Raw genomic sequence first — 20,578 nt, 5'->3', positions numbered from 1 at the left:
TGATCGCGATTAAGCCCGATCTGGATCAAATTTCTTGGTCGTGATTGGCTCCTTTGCACTTGCTGCACAAGGGAGCCAATCGCAGTCTAGAATTTTGATCCAGATTAGGCTTGATTGCGATCAAATGTGGTCGTGTGAGACCGGTATAATATTGCTACATGCATATTGCGCGTTTCTTGTGGACGATGTGCGTGGGCACCCCGACGAAGAAGACGAACTGCTCCTTGCTCTCGAGCTGTCGGCTGAACTGGCCAGCGCTGCAGTTGTCTCTTGTAAATATACATTGTAAATAGTCTCCAGTGTTTAATTCTTCGTTCGCGTAACGATATACATGTATTGCTGGATTCCACAGCTTGTTTTCTGGTGACCGCTTGCTTGCATGCAGAGGTGTTTCCAATTAATCGCTGAATCATTAAAAATTCTGCTGTATAATTATGCAGCAGACTGCGTTCGCATGTTTGCATTAGTTTCAGTGCACTAAGCTAGTGAAACTGGCCATCTCTCAGCAACACGAAAGCGACGCGCTGCCTACATGGCCTTGCCAATTTTGCTTCACTGATGACGTCGCCTAACTAGGCCACTGTTCAGTCTCGTCGTGATGAGTGGTTGAGCGAACGCATAGTGTTTACAGCACAGCGAATACTTCCCCACGAAAAAAAAAGGGGGGGGGGGGCGAACAGCCAGACATAATCTGCAAGGCAGCGTCGGGGTAGTCGCAGTGCCCAGTCAGCTAACGAAGGATGGTGCAATAGCAGTAACCATATTTGTTTGCAGGCTCAAGTTTCGCTAGTCCCGTATTTTCTGTTGAAGTGCGCATAAAGTACATAGCAAACTTGTAACCTAAATTGTGAAATTGTGAACTTCATACTGCATATAAAAGGCTGTAATATTTATTGCCATCAAGGAGCAGTATCGCAGAAAAGGGAACACGGCGGGCGGGAAGAACATAAAACTGTGACCGTAGTCAGCCGTAGTTGTGCACAGCACGTGTGCACATGTGTTTTAAAGGAACCCGTGGTGTTAGCATCTGGGCAGTCTGCGCAATCTTATTCGTGCAGTAGTATGTTTGGATAGTTTCATCTGTGGATGCTGTTGTGACTTGGAAACAACGCAAGGCAACTGTTAAAACTTTGCTACTGTTTTTACCCCTGTCCTTCGCGGCTTTGTGGATCTATCAGCGTGCATCGATGTGCAGCATTTTCCCTGGTGCTGATTTACCATTTCAAGGTAATTATAAGTCTTACTCATGCTTCTATAGTGCAGTATGAAGTTTTTAATCCCAACGGTGGACGTACTTCTGTACAGTGCTGTCGGCCTGATTCCTGTGTGTGTTCCTGCAATGACATGCCTGTTTCTGACAGTGCAAGATATCTGCTTAGAGTTCCTTATATCTGCCTACAGTTTCGATGTAACACACATCTAATGTTGAATTTGTGTGCTTTATAATTGTCCTGTCGTGTCAAGTGGTGTCATTTTTCATTATGATAAACATTTTGAGCTAGCATATCACACTTTGTCCTAAAATTAGTTGGGTAATTGTGGAACGACATTCTAATTTGGAAGCAAATATTGCCAGCTTAGACATTTCGTGGTAGAACTAGCACCCCTGCTTTTAAATGTTTCTATACGTGTGCACTTTTCTGCCCAGGCTTTTTTAATCGCTTCCTCAAAAGGACGTCCTCTGGTCGAAGTCGACGAAAAGCTCTGGCAATCAAGATTGCTGACCTGACGGAGATCTCGAAAGAGGAATCTGTAAACATACATGCTGTGATAATAAATGCTTCTAGCAATTTAGCAATTAGTATACCTGTTTTTTGTTGTGTGTCTGGTGTATTGCAACATTTTCTTTCACACTAGTAGACCTATCAGACTAACAGTAATAGACTGTAGTGTCAATAACCTCATAGGCTATTAGTTCTTGTATTAAAATTCTTGCTAGGGAGCATACGCTACTGTGAACATCTCAGTCAAATTTTGCAGTTGCGAGTGGCGCGTGGAGTTGCAAGCGGAGTGCGAAGTCACCTTTTTCTCAAACGCTCTTTTCAACAGGACCCTGCAGGGGCGTCGGCATCAGAAGGCGTTTGGTGTGTTGAGACTCCATGTACCCGAGCACATAGGGTTGGACCCTCCCGCGTGTAGCTGTGCGCGGCTTAGCCATGTCTGGAGAAAAGGGGATCCTGGGAGTTTAGCCAATACTGGGTGTTTGGACCTTTATGGCCCCTCGGTGGAGGCAACACACCTCTTTAGCCTCCGCTTTGTGTGGATGGCACCCCGGACTGACCCACCCGGGGGAAATTGGTAGTTGTCATTTCCTGTCCTTCTCTCCAATCTTCGTCTTTCTCTTTCACTTTCAATCTTTCCTGTCTTCTCTTTATTTTTATTTTACTTCCAACTTCATGGCAGTGAGGGTTAACCATGTGCATTATATCCAGCCTTGGGTATAGGTATTTGGTTATAGTGGGGATGCACCGTTGGCGTACACAGAACTGAATAGATTGTCCTGTGTCGTCCCCTAGTTGCGCTCCATGGTGGGCGGCGGCCATCCCTGCCGAATATAGCAATCTCAAAAGGGGGCGCATCGATGAAAGCTTCAATTTTTTCATGCAGCCGAAAGAAACATTCCCAAAGTATTACTTAATTCAGTCAGCACGAAACCAAGACAGTCCTTGTCTTGTGGCAAAATCGTTAACAGAATTGCTTGGCCCAGGCTACAAAGTAACTAAGATGGGAAGCGGCAACCTTCTTGAAGTTTGTGACAAGACCCAGTACAGCAAATTGTCAAAACTCATTGCTTTTGGAGACATCCCTGTATCAGTAGGCCCACACAGATCCTTGAACACTGTCCGCGGTGTCATCTTTGAAGATGACCTACTCGATTGAGGGGTGGCAAGATCATAATGTAGTAAAAGTCCAAAGAATAACCATGAGGCGTGACAATAAGCAAATCCTGACGAAACATATAATCATAACCTTTGGAACAAGTGACCAACCAGACTCAATAGAAACTGAATACTGCAAACTCCATGTACGGCCATACATTCCGAATCCGTGCCAATGCTTCAAGTGTCAGCATTTCAGGCATGGTTCGCAAACCTGCCAAGGGCGCACCACTTGTGCAAAATGTGCATCCAATGAGCATTTATCTGACATCTGCACTTTCACCACCCACTGTGCTAACTGACTGAGATCAACCTGCCGACTCCCGTTCATGCTCAACTTGGAAAAAAGAAAAGTAAATCATTGAACTCAAAATCAAATTTAACTTATCATTCCAAGAGGCACGCAAACGCTTCTCAATGCACAACCAGTCTAGTCCGTCCTACACCGATGTGGCTCGCCGGGGGGGGCAGCGTCACATTTGGCGGCCGCCCAAGTCACATAGAGTGTGACTGCGGTCACGCCATCAGCCCCCCCCCCCCCCCCTCCACTGCTGGAGCAGCCAGCGCTGTTCTGCCCCCTGCGAAGGAGAGCCAGCAGACTCGTGGGCACTATCCACCATCTCGGACGCCCAAAGAACAGCGCAGCTCCCTCGAGCGCACTGGGAAGAAAGGGAAAACCCCCATCACGGAGCCTCAAAAGGCCTCGTGAGCTAGCTTAACCCTTTCGGGGTCAATGACGTACATGTATGTCCTCCGCGAACACCTTCAAAATGGTCAATGACGTACATGTATGTCATAGCTTGCACACTAAAAAAATGCGCCTCCTTTGATCATTTCTTTCGCTTGGCATGTGCTGCCACTCGACGGAAGTACGTGGAATTTTTTTACTAGCGCTAATGCCGCTCCGGGATTTTTTTTATGGCAACGGTGCGTCTGCTCTCGCTGGAACATCCGGGAGCGCGCGCGTGGTGGCAAGTGCGCGATTCTTTTGATTATTTCTTTCGCTTGGCATGTGCTGCCACTTAACGGGAACATGTGGAATTTTTTACTTGCGCCAGTGCCTCTGGTTTTTTTTTTAATGGCAACGATGGTGTCTGCTATCACTTGCGCATCCAGGCGTGTGTGCACGTGGCAGCGGCGGCAAGTCACTGTTTCCTGCTGCGGCGGTTCCCACTTGGTGCATGCGCTAAACTGATGGCTCTCTGGTTTCAAATCTCTCAAAAGGTGACCGCTTGTTACTCGATCGTTTATCGCTCGCCATGGCGCTATTACACCTGTTCCCGGGCAGGCGCGTATATACACAAACGATGCTCGCATTTTTGCGTTGTCTTTTTCGGAGGCCACAAAAGCTCTATCGCACCTTGTTGGCGATAAGACGAAGGCTTCTCACTTGTTTCGGTTTCCGGACGTGCACAACCATTTTTCAGTGCACTTCTTATTCATGAATAAACACTGTGTATTTTACAACACAAATGATTTTTTCGTCACTTTACTGTCGCTCTAAAACAATTACGGCCATTTTTTTTTTTCCGAAATAAGTTCTTTCGAAGAGTTTAAATCGGCAATAAAAAAATCGACGGGGGGGGGTCGCATTTGGCAAAAGAATTCGACCCTCAAAGGGTTAATCTCTCTTAGACACACAGCACAAAACACACATCAGATGGATACACAGATACTAGAGTGGAATGCTAGGGGTTTACTCAACAATCTAGATGAAATTGAGGAACTCTACATAAGTTCAATCCAAGGGCGCTGTGTGTCCAAGAAACACTTCTTAATTAATCACACACTAACTTATTTCAGCAGTAAGCTATTTACCAAAAAGACGACGCCCTTGCCTAGTCGGGCGGTGTGGCCATAGCAGTAGATAAAGCTGTTGCTCGCCAGCAATTGCAGCTCAAAACGCCTCTAGAGGCAGTTGTGGTCTGTGCAGTACTCTTTAATAAGAGGGTAACAATTGTCTCTATACATCCCCCTGAACCACCTATCAAAAACAGGATTTCACAGCTTCATCATTGAACTGCCTGAACCTTATATTGCCGTTGGAAATTTTAATGCACACCTTGTCTCCTTCGGGGAGATTGTCGTTATGATGCCAGAGGGCGCTAGGTAGAAAACTTCCTCCTGGCTACAGGTGCATGCTTACTAAATAAGAGCCTACAATTTTACAGTGTGGGAAACAAAACATTCGCATCAATCGATTTAAGCATGGCATCTAGCACACTTCTGTTGGAACGTGATTAAGAATTCATATGGGAGCGAACATTTTCCTATTGTCATAAAATTTACAAAAGCTGATGAGTGCTCTCCATGCGTCCCCCATTGGAAAGCCGAGTCAGCCGACTGGAAGCGATATAAAGAACTCGCGTGCATGAACGGGGAAGACATCTCTACGCTTCCTATCGAAGATGCAGTGGTATATTTGACAGCGTTTATTGTTGATGTGGCGTCACTATGTATCCCCGAATCAAATGGGTCGCCCTCCAAACGACGTGTTCCCTGGTGGAAGAGGAGTGTAAGGAAGCTCGCAGAAATCAAAATAAGGTCTGGAGTCGCGAAGGTGACTCCAACTACCGAGAACTTGATCAGGTTCAAGAAAACAGTCTGAAGGTAGAACTCGCCGCTGTCCCAAAAGGGAAAGCTGGCAGAGATACATCTCTAGCATAAATGCTTCTACAGACAAAAGGAAAGCCTGGAACAGGGTAAACAAGATAAAAGGCCGTGCAATTCATCCTCTACCATTAGTGAATACACAAGGAGACACTCTTGAGGACCAAGCTGATTCTCTAGGGGAACATTTCTAGTTCATCCTGTTACTCGGATACATTCCCGAGACGCAAGCGACAAGCGGAGCTGCTGCCTCGGGATCGGAAAGGAGACAGAAATGAACCTTACAACCGTCCATTTAACATGGCAGACCTTCAGGCTGCACTAAATTGTAATAAATTCGGCCCCTGGAAATGATCGAATAGTTTACGAGATGATCGAACACTTGCACCCCGAAGCATACAAAACACTCCCATCACTTTTCAACGCCATATTCTCTGCCAGCTATGTTCCGTCCGCCTGGAAGGAGGCAGTAATAATTCCTATTCTCAAAGAGGGCAAGGACCCGACTTTGGTCAGCAGTTATAACCCTATGGCTCTAAAAAGTTGCCTATGCAAACTTTTTGAAAAAATGACTTACCGGCGCCTGATCCATTTTCTTGAAAGCAACAAAACACTAGATTCCTTGCAGTGCGACTTCAGGGAACGTAGATCCACAACGGATCACCTTGTCCGCATCAAGACAAATATCTGTGATGCCTTTGTGCACAAGCAGTTTTTCTTATCAGTATTTTTAGATGTGGAGAAAGCACATGATACCACTTGGCGTTTCAGAATCTTTCGTGATCTGGCTGGAATGGGTGTCCGAGGAAACTTGCTGAACGTTATTCAAAGTTCTCTCGAACTGCACATTCCGTGTTCGAATTCGTGACATCCTGTCTCGTCCATTTACTCAGGAGACTGGTGTACCACAAGGTGGAGTGCTAAGCTGTACTCTATTTGTTGTAAAAATGAACTCGCTCCATACTATCATATCACGTACAATGTTTTATTCTGTATATGTGGATTACATCCAAATAGGTTACAAATCGTGCAATCTTAGTATCTGCTAGCAACAGCTTGGTTTGAATAAATTGTCCAAGTGGGCGGACGTTAACTGTTTTAAACTAAACCCCCCAAAAAAGTATGTGCATCCTCTTCTCGAAGAAGAGAGGTGTAATACCGGATTATCTGTGAGCCATGAATATAAATTTTGAGGCCTCATTTCAGACTCTAAAGTAACTTTTATCTCGTACTTGGAAGTATGTGAAAGCGAAGTACCTGTAGACAAAATCTGCTCAAGCTCTTGTCCCGCACATCTTGGGGAAGTGACAGAAGGTGCCTCTTGAACTTGTACAAAAGTCTCATACGGTCACGACTTGACTACAGAGCCATTGTCTACAACTCTGATTTGAAGATGCTAGATTCCGTCTTGCTACATGTGCGTTCAGGACTAGTCCTGTTGAAAGCCTGTACGTTGAATCCAGCTAATGGTCCCTACATCTCCAAAGGACATATTTAGGTTTCTCCTACTCCCTGAAGGTGAAATCAGATGTACATCCATGCCATTCAATTATTCGTGACTTGTCCACAAAGAGGCTGTTCCGTAACCGCCCGGCCACTAGGCCTCCTCTGTCCCTCTGGTTGCAAGCGCTGTCCCAAGAAATAGACGTCCTTCTTCTAGAGAATGTCCTAATGGCTCCTACTCGGCTTCCACTGCCTTGGGAGTGGCAGACTACCCAGTGTGACATGTTTCGTAGAAATATCAAAACGAGTGTGGTGGCTTGGAGCAGAGGTAGAATACCCGGCTTCAAATCTGAAGGTCGTAAGTTCGAATCCTGCTCCAGTCCACCACATTTTCAGGCATGGAGTGGTGCCTGACACCGGCAAGAAAAAAAAATATATTGCCGAGAGCTAGTGGGGCTATACTAGTTCAGGTGCAATTAAACTAGGAAGGCCCACTAAGCTTCATCAAAGTCACTCCCTCACCAGAACAGGAATTGGCCTCCCTGGTGCAGTATTCGGCCACTACCTCCCTCACAACTCCGACAATTAACCCATGGCCCTCACCCTCAGTCCCCAGTGGCTGCGGAGCACCTGACCAAGGCGGCAGTCAGACCTGGTACGCGGCAGAGGGTGCTAAGAATCTCTGGGTCCGGACAGGCCGCCAATGGAAACTGAACCTGGCAACGTTCAACACGCGCACCCTCTCGAGTGAGGCTATCTTAGCAGGACTATTTGAATAATTATCAGGCATTGCCTGGGATATTATTGGCCTTAGTGAGGTTAGAACTGGGGAGGCTTACACAGTGCCGACTAACGGCCACATCCTCTGCTACAGAGGTCTTCAAGACAAGAGAGAATCCGGGGTAGGATTTCTAGTCCATAACAACATAGCGGACAACATTGATGAATTCTACAGCATTAATGAAAGGGTAGCAGTTGTCGTAATAAAGCTTAATAGGAGGTACAAAATGAAGGTAGTACAAGCCTACGCCCCAACCTCTAGTCACAAGGATGAAGAAATGGAACAGTTTTATGAAGATGTTGAATTAGCAATGAGAAAGGTGCAAACTCAGTATACTGTAGTCATGGGCGACTTCAATGCAAAAGTGGGGAAAAAGCAGGTTGGTGAGCAAGCAGTTGGCAACTACGGCATCGATTCTAGGAATGCAAGAGGAGAGATGTTAGTAGAATTTGCGGAAAGGAATAGGCTCCGAATAATGAACACCTCTTCAGGAAGCGCAGCAACAGGAAGTGGACCTGGAAAAGCCCTAATGGAGAAACAAGGAATGAAATAATTTCATACTCTCTGCCAATCCAAGCATAGTGCAGGATGTAGAAGTGTTAGGTAAGGTAAAGTGCAGTGACCATAGGTTAGTGAGGTCTATAATTTCTCTCAATTTGAAGAGAGAAAGAATAAAGTTAGTCATGAAGAAACAGGCCAACCTAGAGGCAGTAAGGGTAAAAGCAGACCAATTCAGGCTGGTGCTCGCAAACAAATATGCAGCTTTATAAAATGAAGATAAAGATAACATAGAGGTAATGAATGAAACCGTAACTAGGTTTAACTCGGAAGCAGCGATTGAAGTGGGAGGTAAGGCACCAAGGCAACCAGTAGGTAAGCTCTCCCAAGAAACAAAGGACCTAATAAAGAAACGGCAAAACATGAAAGTGTCAAACTCGAGAGATCAGATAGAATTCGCTGAACTGTCGAAACTGATCAACAAGAAGAAAGTAAGGGATATCCGAAATTATAACGTGGTAAAGATTGGGGAAGCAGTAAAATATGGACGCAGCATGAAATCAGTGAGAAGAAAACTTGGAATTGGACAAGGCAAAATGTATGCACTGAAAAATAAGCAGGGTAATATCATCAGCAATTTCGATGACATAGTAAAAGTAGCGGAAGAATTCTATACTGACCTGTACAGTTCCTAGGGCAGCCAAGCTACTTTCGAAGTAGTGATGAACAGGATACAGAGGCTCCTATAACTACCGATGAAGTTAGAAGGGCTTCGAAAGACATGACCAGGGGAAAAAGCTGCCGGAGAAGATGCAATGCCAGTCGATTTAATCAAAGATGGAGGAGATATCATGCTTGAAAAGCTTGCGGCCCTTCATACGCAATGCCTCACGACTTCAAATGTACCAGAGAGCTGGAAGAACGCCAACATTATACTCGTCCATAAGAAGGGAGACGTTCTTCAAGAATTCAAGAATTATAGACCCGTTAGCTTGCTTTCAGTATTGTATAAAATATTCACCAAGATAACTTCCAATAGAATCAGGGCAACACTTGACTTCAGCCAACCAAGAGAACAGGCTGGCTTCAGGAACGGATATTCTACGATGGATCATATCCATGTCATCAATCAGGTAATAGAGAAATCTGCGGAGTACAATCAACCTCTCTATATGGCTTCCATAGATTATGGAAAGGCATTTGATTCAGTAGAGATACCAGCAGTCATAGAGGCATTGCGTAATCAAGGAGTACTTGTGAACAGCAGCAGTGCTTGTGAACATTTTTATATCACTTCATAGTGAAACATTATGCTTCTTCTATATCGTCATCATGAGTTATTGTCATTGTTTTGATGCTTATATATGCCTCGGAAGTTTACCAGCGACCCATTTTTAGGCCTCTTTACAGCCGTAGTATATCTGCATTTGAACACATTTGAACATTTCATACATATTACATAGACAATTCATAACCATATGTCATGGTGCTCTTTGGCCATAGCTGGCCCTTGTGCCATTAAACATAACACATCTTTATCTTTTCAACAGGAGCCTTCTCCTCAATCTTTTCAGGCTGCCATATTGTCGTATAGCATATTCCCATATTTATTTATTGATTTATTTATTTATTTCATTTTATGTATTTATTTATACTGCCAATCCCATCGGGGATCATAACAGAAGGGCATGTACATAGTTGTGTTCCAATATAACAATAACAACTAGCACAATATTTAGCTTACATACAATACATTGACAATTGGCAGAGACAAACAATATGGTTGGCAGAAGTACTAAAGCAATGCATCGTAGTTTAAAAAATGAACGAGAGTAATCAAAAAAGGAGACAATTGACAAAGGTGAATGAAATCTTAGCATTAATTATAGGATATACATTGTAGTATGCTTAGGAATAACAAGAGGTAATGAAATAAGCTAACAATTAGAAGCGGTAAAGAATGGTAGGCAGTAATAACAGAATAATACAAGGCAATAAACTTTATAATAAACAACTGATAGAGGCAAAAAGTTAGCATAAATGAGCAATGGAACTCTGCAATGACAAAGTACTACAAGGTATTAAAGTTAGGTTAACACAATAGGTGATAATCTATAAATTGGGATTATATATAAAATAAATAAATGGCACAGAAATAAATGGTAACACAGGTAGGCCAGAATTGTGAAGCATGTAATTTGTTTTCGACTAATGTTAAAAAAGTATATATGGTTGGGCTGTTCGTAATGGTAGGGTCCAGCTTGTTCCATTCACGAGTCATTAAAGAAAAAAAAAAGGAAGGAATGCTTAGGACTTTTCGTATGAACTGTGTGTTCGTTTAGTGATAGTGTGTATATGTCGGGTGGGTCGTGGTTGTGCTACAGATAAGTATTTTGAGCTATTTATTTTTAATTTGTTATGAATACCAGAGCCATCTAAGTTCAGTAGCAGGTTAAGTATGCCTGTTTCGGTTAGTGCAAGCGGCTCTAGTGGCTCATTTCTAGTAGAGCCTGCTTGTGGTAGTGTGCCGTCGTCCTCTGTGAAAACGCAGCAGAGCCATCATTTTAAACCGTGCAAGCTTGGCTCGGTTTTGTAAGGTAAGGATACCGGCCTGTTTTAGCAATTCCGTGGGAGAGTGTTAACCTATATTTATTATAAAGACGTCTTAGTGCCTTCTTTGAACTCATTCCAGTTTGTTAATGAGTTCTTTAGTGAACATTAGCATATTCTAATACTGATCTGACAAATGTGTTATATGCTAGTAGCTGTGTGTTTGGGGGTGCTAGTCTGAGACGTCTGTTTAGAAAGAACAATTTTTTTTGTGCGATCGAGGTAACCTTAACATCGCGTTCCCATCTAAATTTGTGTGTTAATGTTAAGCCAAGGTACTTCAACTCCTTCACTGTGTTAAGTGTGGCATTATTATAGTGTAGTTGAAATCTGACCTGTGTTCTTTCCTCGTAATTGATAGTGTAGCCGATTTTTTAATGTTCAAAGTCATTTGCCATTCATTACACCATTTGTATACTAATGAAAGAGGCGTTCAAAGCTAAATGGTCATTATAAGAATAGATTACCTGATACAGAATAAAATCGTCAGCAAAAAGTCTAATGACGGGAATATTAAAAGGCAAATCATTAATGCATAAATGTAATAAAACTGCAGCCAGAACACTTCCTTGTATGTGGAATGCCGGATCTGATAGCCTATTTAATGGAATATTGCTGATTACTTCTACAAATTGCGTACGGTTAGTAAGATAGTCCTTGATCCAATCAAGAATAGGTCCTTTTCCCAAGGTAAATTCGAGTTTATAAATTAATTTCTTAATTGAAAGCTTTTGAAAAATCTAGAAAGATTAGGTCAATTTGTTTCTGTTGATTAATGCTTAACGATGCATTGTGAACAAGCTCAATTAGTTGTGACCATGGAATCTCCTCTGCGAAAACCATGCTGACAAGCTGTTAGTATTTGTTCCTGTTCAAGGTGTTTTGCTGTGTGCTTTAAGATACAGTGTAGATCGCTTATAACGTAAGTCGCCGGAGTCGCGAATATCCGCACTATAAGCGGTACCGCACTATAATCAAAGCAACAATTTTCAAGGCCCGCGCATATGCAAAACATGTCCACCGAGCCGCCACGCGTATGCGACAGTCGAGGAATGCGGCTAGAACGTTTGCATTCAATTTACAGTCGAATCTCGTTCATTCGAACCAAATCACGCGGTGGCGCCTCCGACCGGCATTGCTCCGGCACCGCCATAGAGTAAAAGTTTAGGAGAGACCCCTCAACGTTGCGCGCGAACGAAACAAAAAAAAAGAAAAAAAAAACGCGTCTGAAATTTCACCCTCTCTCAAATGGCAAGGTCGCCGATTCTGCGTTGCGCCGGAACATGCGTGTACGCGCCGACGTCTCAGCCACGTGTAGAAAATGGCAGCAAACCCTTCTTTCTCCTTTATGCTTCCTCTACTTCCTAGTCACATGTTGACCTTGCACGCTGCGGCTACGGCGCAGAGGGAAGCAGCGGCGCTGTCCCAGGCTGGCCAACGAAACTGCCCACGCCGGCAAACGCCCGCTTCCCCATAACGGCAGAAAACGAAACTTCGGGGAGCTGGCGCCGGGCCGGCTGTAATGGCGGCGCCTGCACGGTGACAGTCGAAAGTGAGAGAGCTACGAGGGAGGGTGAGGGGAGCCACCAAAGCGGCGGAGTTGCCGAGGCGAAATCCGCTTCCCTGCCGCCCTCCTCCCTCACATTCCACGGTCTCCGCGTGCCCCCTTTGCCGTGCCGTGCTGGCCCCGCCCGCTCCCTGAAGTTTCGTTTACTGCCGTTATCCTGAAGCAGGCGTTGGCCGGCGTTGGCAGTTTCGTGGCGCTCGCTCGCTATGCACGCCGTGATATTTCACGACTCGCACTCAAGATTCTGGTTTCAGCCTCACTGGCTGTTCATTCGCACCTCGTGCCCTTCTCCTCCACTTTTTCTCTTTCTTCCTCGAGCACTCCTTGGGGCGCCCGTTTGAGGGAAGCGTTCGCCGTCTTCGCTGACTGCCCTACTCCCAGGCAGCCGCACTGTAACCGGTATTTTGTTTCCCGCAACTGCACTATAAGCGATACGTGTATACATGGAGTGCTATGGGAAAATTAACGGGAGCCTGAAAAGACCGCACCATATCCGGTCCTGCACTATAAGCGGTTACGTTATAAGTGGTCTATACTGTAATCAGTGTAATGTGTTCTAGTAGTTTACAGACTGCACATGTTTGTGAGATTGGCCTGTAGCTAGAGGGTTCTGTTTTGCTTCCTGATCTATGAATTGGTTTTACTTTAGCTGTTCTCCAATCCTTAGGGAGGGCGCGTGAGGACAGTGATTTGTTAAAAATTATTAAGTACTTGGCCATCCAGCTAGCGTATCTGCGAAGGAATGCATATGGTATACTATCAGGTCCAGGTGATTTCTTTGGGTGTAAGTTCAGTAGCAAGTTAAGTTTGCCTGTTTCGGTTAGTGTAAACGGCTCTAGTGGCTCATTTCTAGTAAAGCCTGCTTGTGGTAGTGTGCCGTCGTCCTCTGTGAAAACACAGAAGTAGTCGTTAAGCAAGTTAGCCGAGTTTCTATTTTTCTTCAGTTGAGGCTCTGGTGTCGTTACGATTTCTTGGGTTAATGTAGTTCCAAAGCTTAGTTGGAGCAGTTTTCGAAAAGTTTGTCAGTGTATTAGTGAAGTAGAACTGTTTGGCTGTCCTAATTTTTGATTTCATACATTGGATAGCTGCGCTGAGATCGTGATACGGAAACTTGAATGGGTTAGTTTTCAGCAATTTTCTCATTCGGTTTACGTTTGGCATGAATAATGTCGCGAGTTATCCATGGATTACCCTTACCAAGTTTTTCTTCTAGTTGGTATGTAATTGGTTATACAGTGGGCTTATAATCACTTTAAACGTGAGCTACAAGGTATCAATGTACGTACTGCTGTTATGTGAAAGTTGCAGGAGCGAGTCGTATTCGTTAATCAGGTAATCAAGTATACTAGTGTTGTTAGATTTACTGTAGTCAGGGTAAGCGATATAGTGCAAAGGGTGATCTTGTGATCAAAAATGCCATCTAGTAAACTTAATTTAGTTTCTTCATTTATAAAGTGATTGCTGAGGAATATTAAATCTAGTATGGAACAGCTGGATCCCTGTACACACGTGTAGGTTCAGTTAGAATTGAGTGAGGTTGAACCATAACATAAAATCAATTAATACATCCGCACAGAGTGAATAATGCTGCATTGTCTGCCAGTTCACTTCAGGAACATTAAAATCACCTGAAATTATTAATCTGGACCCTGATGCATATTGCTCCGTGTATTCATGCAACCGGCGCAGTGTGTCGAGGCCGGAAGAAAGACTGCAATAAACTCAGCCCACGACTACAGTGCGAGATGCAAAACACAGCTTACAAAAGATAGCCTCAACGTCCGCAACATCGGTAACACTGAAAACGGGATTCTCTTCTTTAATAGAATGGCCACGCCTCCGCCTCGTGTCGTCCGGTGTTTCCAGATGATGGCGTAGTTGGGAGGGGCTATCTCAAGATCTTTAATATTAGCTGTTAGCCAAGTTTCTGTTAGTGTTAGAAAGTCTGGTTCGTATGTAAGAAGGAAGGCTTCAAGGGAATAAGTTTTTCTCAATATGCTGCGGGCATTTATGTTCAAAAAGGATAAGTGGGTATCAAGTTCGGTGGGAACGCACGCTTCGAGGGCCGCGTTGCTGTTTTTTTTTATCAGGATTGACGGGACCAGATTTCAACGGGGCTATACTATTTTCCTCGTCCCTGTAGAACATATCGCCATTTATTCGCAGTTTATTATAAATTAGATTCTTTCCTTGATTTGGCAGAATTCCATAATTTTCTTCTTAAATCTCTTACGCGAGGTGAAAAATCTTCGGAAATCGAAAAACCTGATCCCTTTAGTTTGAAACAACTTCTCAAGATTTTAGTTTTGTCCCTAAAATCGAGAAGTTTAAGAATTATTGGTCTTGTTTTAGTGGTATCTGGCCTTCCTAATCTATGTACACGTTCGATACTAACAGCTTCAAGTTTCAGCACTTCCTTGACAATTTTTTCGTTTACTGCCAGTTCTAGCGAGTCTTCGTTTTCTTTGTCTTCTTCTGGCGCACCATACACAATTAGGTTTGATCGTCTAGAGCGATGTTCAAGGTCGTCCAGCCTTAGTTCTAGGGTTGTAACGCCTTTCTGTAGATTTGTGACAGTTTCTGCGCGAGACGAAATATTTTTGTCTAGGGTTGTAAGTTGTTCGAGTTTCTTGTCTATTGCAGCTAGTAATTTTTCCTTTATTTCTTTCAAATCCTTCAAAATTTGTTGCAGTTGCTGGGAAATTTCAGGTGTATCAGGACCAGGGTTTGTTTCTACATCACCTGCTAATAGCAATAGTTTCACGAGATACACTATGTCAAAAATTAGTTGCACAGCAGCCGAGGGCATGGCAGCACAATTAAACAAAGCTCGTTGAAACGCATGCAATGTTCAAAGCGTTTTCTTACCTGCGTGATGAACACAAACGGGTTATCCATGTGTCTTTGCGGCCAGCTGCCATGCCTTATGGCCCACGGAAGTGTGTCGTCCCTTCTTATGGAATGAAGCGCTTGATGCGGCACCAACGTCGAATTTAAGACCGAACTGGCGCTCGGAGTGGTCGACGAAGTGCACTGATAGAATAGACCGTTGCTGTGCAATGTCAGCAGGACTGGCTCGGCGGTGCAGTGGTCTGGAATCGGATGTGCAGCATGCACGTTTTCCATCTGTAGGCTTCGTGTCCCACCGGAGTCATGGCCTGCAGCTATCAGCAGCAGGGATGCGGCTATCTGCGCGATGAACACAAACGGGTTATCCATGTGTCTGCGGCCAGCTGCCATGCCCATATGCAGCTGCCATTGGCCAATAGCTGACATCAATCAAGAAGGGTGTTTGGATCAGTGCGCTTCTTCCTAGAATTACTGTGTATATTTCTTTATTCAGTGTAATAAACAGGCTGAAGTAAGCAAAAATTGGCATTTCGAATTGCGACAGAAATTGGGTACTACTAAAAGCACGACAATTGTGCAATCGCCGTCTATTGTCTGCCAATGTTCGCCTGCACTCGCCCGCGTAGGAATGAAACTTGAGCCACACTGCTTATCAGTGTGGTAGCCATCAAGTCTTGCTAATTTCTCTCTTGAACTCTCAACTAGCCTGGAACAATGTGAAAGTTAAGGTCAGACAAGACGTAATAATTGAGCTATTAGTATTTAGCTATTGTACAATATGCGCAATAGCTCTATACAAAGTGATCTCTGCCAAGGCCTGTAGCCAGGAGTGAGCGCATACTGGCAAGTTTACTTACATTAATTCAATGGCATTACATCATTGAATTGGGGCAGGTTGTGTAAAATTGCTAGCACTGTATGTTGACGACTCATTTAAACACTTGGTTGCAGCCTCGAGATGCAGCAGCTTCATCTCAAGATTGAGGAGCTGCAGAGCGGGCCGCAAGTACCGCCAACACCACCGCCACAAAATGAGGTTAGTGGTCTCAACTCATCCTTGTATACACGAGTATATCTTTGGACAGAGCTAGTGGAATTTATTTTAATTGTGTTTGATATTGTTGTTTACCAAATATGAACATTGTTCAATCACAGGGTTGTGTGTTTTGGGCTTGTTCAATTTGAAACTTTTTTTTGTTTTAATTTAATTTTTTCTTTTGCCAAGAAATGGGTTGTTGCTGTTAAGGGTTCATAGCCAATCAGTGGCTTACAATTTATCAGTTACAAGTACGAGACATCATAGGTCGCTGGAACTTTAGCTTGTCTTGGAGATCTAAGCACATGTAAGCATCTGCAGAAGGCTTGTGCGAATATTCGATAGAATATTATACTATTTGATGCTTGCTTAAATTCAAATTACAGGATCTGTAATTTTTGAAGTACTCAAAATGACTAAAGTATAATGAAACTTGTATAATCGTCACTTTTGGTTTCAGCGAGCAAGTTTCTGTGCCTTTAACTCGGCTCGTAGCCAAGGCGACTCAAAGACAAAGCATTTGTTTAGAGTTGCTGATCTAATTTTGTGACCTGTTGGATTATTAAAGCATCCCTGCAGCACCCTAGATTCTTGATTGAACTAATGCATAATGGTGAGAGAGTTCTGAATGGTGCACAGTGTCTCGCTCAAATTTTTAGACAAGATCCACACTCACAATGTCTGGAAAAATGGTGGCCGTGAGGAAAGTCAGCACCAGTCAAGTTGACCCCTGTCTCTCGCTTTCATTGGCAATATGTTTTAAGTGGTTTCTTAGCTTTCCGAGAGCTGTACACCCATTGTGAATGAATCTGCATCTATGCGGCACCAAACCGTGACTTTGGTTGCGGGCACTCGGTGAAGCAGTACTCATTAGGCCTAACAACCAAGGGTGCGCGGCTGTGATGAAATTTTGTCACTGACCTGCGAGGTGGCGGACAACAAACCATTGCGAGAAATTTGCTCCTTATCAAATAGCTCGTTGGTGATCGTACTTGAGTCATGCGCTCAACTGAGGGCCATAAGAGGGACATTCGGGTCTGCGGGTGTCATGAAGCCGACCTACCAAATTCATTTGTATGCCTACTGGAAGTAACTGGTTATTCTCGCATGTAGGCAAGCAGCACCAAGCTGAATTTGCACAACAAAGCCCAAACTGCCAGTGTTGTGCCGTCAAGGTCGCTCTTCGCTGCATTGTGACGTATTATGCGTGACATAAAGGGTCATGAGACAGGTCAACGCAAACACATCCCGCAGCCTCGGCAATCGAATGAGCATTAAGCGCACATGCCCTGGCGCTTTGAATCAGTGGCTGTGTGCAAATTGCTAGGCGATACTGGTCTGAGTGGAGTGGACGTAAATGCTCTGCTCAAAATGTCTAGTAAGGGGCACCCCAAGAGTCTTTCCCACCGAAGTCCTTAGTGTGCCCCCGTAGGAGTAGAATTATGGCTATCAAATGCTGCCACCGCTACACTGCCACGGTTTTCTTATTTTAATCCCTCTACCTGTGCACGAAAGTGCGCTCCTGTGCCGATGGATGTACAGCTATGTCAGCACTTCTCCGCCTGTTGTAGCGCTGAGCACTGATACAGTAGAACCCGCTGTTACGTTCCCGGGTGCTGCGTTTTCCCGGCTGTTACGTCATTTTCGGTTGGTCCCGGCAGAGATCCTGTAGAACCCAATGCATTGGTAACCCCGCTGTTGCGTCGCAACTGTGGGACCGTTTCTGCTTCACACGTGAACTGCCACCCCGCGCCGGCCCGAGCGGCCATTTTGACTTCTCATGTTGCTTGGCTTGGTGGCTTGATGATGGGATCTGCCGCCCTAAGTGCCGGGGCGACACCTTGTGACACCTATTTTTGGTTTCCGCCTGCAAAAGCATGGCCTTTGAGATCCATATTTGCTATCAAAAGATGCTGTCTATGACTCATTGTGGCCTTAAAATTGGTTTTGGCGCATATATAGATGTTCTGTATAAAGTCCAAGGGCGATAACGCCGTCGCCGCGCAAGTGAAAGTATGCGAGGGGAGCCTGACGACCGCGGGCTAAATCTCGGGTGCGCAAGAAAGAAAAGCGGGGAGAAAGCGTGCCTTCTTCCATTGCGCTTGAGGCACCGGCGAGCGAGGGATAGCGAGCGGCGTTGTACTCTGGCATCAACTGCGTACTGCGGGGCGGCGCGCGGTCGCTTGGGCCATATCTTGAAAGCGATCTGTGTTGGGAGCAGTGTCTAGGCAGTGCAGGTGCATCGGCGGCTCGTAGCTTTGTGCGTGCTGTCTGTGCTCACTGATATACTCGTAGCTTGTGTGCGCGCTGAGTTTGCGTTCAAGCTACAGACAACAGCACGAAGGTCACTTCGCTCGCTGCTGCAGCGGCGCTCCTTCACGCCAGCGTTTGACAGCGCGTGTCTGCACTCATCGAGTGTGATGTGTTATGTTTGCTTGTTAATGTAGTTAATAAGCAAATGTTTACAAGTTTTTATACGGGCGATAAAACTACTATCCTTACTTTATATAGGCACCGGGCGCGGGATGAATTTGGACCGGTGGCGCCGCGAATGTAATGGCATGTGGCGGCCGGGCCACGCGCAGCAGGCGCTGCCATGAAACCAAGTCTGATCAAACATGTTGCGTTTTTGGGTGCACCAACAGTTACTGAAACATGACTGAAGCTGGTTAGGCCATTCAATTTAACCGTTGTTCATCGCAGCATCGCATTTTCAGGCGGAAAGTCTGTTTATGTGCGGTTTGTAGGCAACAGCGCGTTCAGCGCTCAGCAATTGAAACGCGATACGTACTCGAATCGCATGGTCGCCAGCGCTTTTTGCACTGACTGTAAGTGCTGGGGACACCAAACTGGTGCATTGTGGTGTAGAGTGAAAGCGAGAACCTTCGTAACGCATTATGACTGCATTTGGTCCCACAGTGCTCACCTGTGGCACGAAAAGAAAAAAAAAAAAAACGGCGGCAGCCGCGCGCTGCCAGCGCTTCAATCGCTGGGCACTGTACATTTCCGACGCTGATTTGCTACGGTCTAGTTGTTCTAACGTTAATAAGAGAGCTGTTCATACGCAAGAGCTTCATGTCCCACTTGCCTGTCTTTGCCTCCGTAGTGTAACGGCTCCGGAGCTTGGGCACCGAAGGCGAACTCACATTTGTAGTCATTTTGCCGTCTTATCAGTGTATCAGTCTTCCTTTAATGTTCATTTCCTTCCTAGCAATTCCCAACTCTGGTTGCGTCCGGCACACGACTGTGCTGTGCATCGACGGCGAATGCCAACGCAGTGGCGTGTTCATACTCGCCGCCAGCGACGGGTCGCGCTAAGCTATATAAAATGGGCCATGACTGAAGATTGGGCTAGTTTATAAGCAATTAAGAATGGGGAAGCATCGCAAAGATAAAAGAACTACAACGGACAAAGAACAGGAACTTACTGACACATGTGTAATCGGTGACGCAGCTCAAGAAACAGAATAAGGATGACTTATGTCTCCTTTTTTTTATGGCCATAATTCTTGTGTTATTTGCATATTTCCATGATTAAATACGCGGTAATGTTAAAGCGCAAAGCAAAATAACATCTGGAATATAACTGCTGGAGTTCCACGTCTTAGCTTGCCGCGGTGAGCTCCGTTCGCGTGGTGCATTTGCATCGCAATTTGCGCTCGTTTTCTGCTTTATATACTACCTGATGCCACCAATGTGGTCTGCGTCGTACAAGTGATGACCTTTCTCAAAAGCAGACACAGGAAAATGCGTTTTCCAGTGCGTCGGCCCTTAAAACCCGCAGTGCCAAATCACTGGAAGCACCGAGCGCCTTCGTCCCGTCGTCTGCTTCACATGCCAGTGCTCTGACAGCTGCCATTCGCGGCGCTGTTTGCCAGCATATTGCCGGCGCGCCACTGGCACCTTACGATGGCCGCCCGGTGCCCATAGCTGTCTACTAATTTGCTATCGCAATCTATGCTTCGGCTTTCGGGCGAAACTACGACTTTTTTTCACATGTAAGAATTAAAATAATATTGTGTGCAATTCAACACTACTCTCATTTCTCGATTTTTCCTATTTCTTGGCTCTTGCGTTTCCCAGCTCTTGCGTTTTCTTTTTACGGTCTCGTAAACAACATATCAGCAGGGTTCTACTGTACTAGCATGGCCTCGCAGTGCATCATGCTGCACAATATTGAAGGGACTTTAAACTGCGTGCGCACTGATATACTCTTGCCACCATGTGGCATCATTTCACTCTCAGTTGTGGTACTCCTGTTTACTTGTTATTTCGAATAAAGATTGAACCCAAAATAGTGTGAA

The 20,578-nt window shown here is 45.0% G+C and overlaps 1 protein-coding gene across 7 annotated transcripts in view; it reads left to right on the top strand.

Moving 5' to 3' along the window:
• Positions 1 to 20,578, top strand: part of LOC119456324 (uncharacterized) — an 87,095-nt gene that overhangs the window by 35,949 nt on the left and 30,568 nt on the right. For all 7 annotated transcript variants that reach the window (XM_049669738.1, XM_049669742.1, XM_049669737.1 and 4 more), the window contains one exon: positions 16,190 to 16,274. In XM_049669738.1, the coding sequence (XP_049525695.1) occupies positions 16,190 to 16,274 (85 nt within the window). The remainder of the gene's footprint in view (positions 1 to 16,189; positions 16,275 to 20,578) is intronic.

The sequence above is a fragment of the Dermacentor silvarum genome, chromosome 6 (assembly GCF_013339745.2).
Source record: "Dermacentor silvarum isolate Dsil-2018 chromosome 6, BIME_Dsil_1.4, whole genome shotgun sequence".
In the NCBI taxonomy this organism is placed as follows: Eukaryota; Metazoa; Arthropoda; class Arachnida; order Ixodida; family Ixodidae; genus Dermacentor; species Dermacentor silvarum.
Note: the sequence above shows the minus strand (reverse complement) of the source record. Positions and strands in the feature narration are given on the sequence as shown.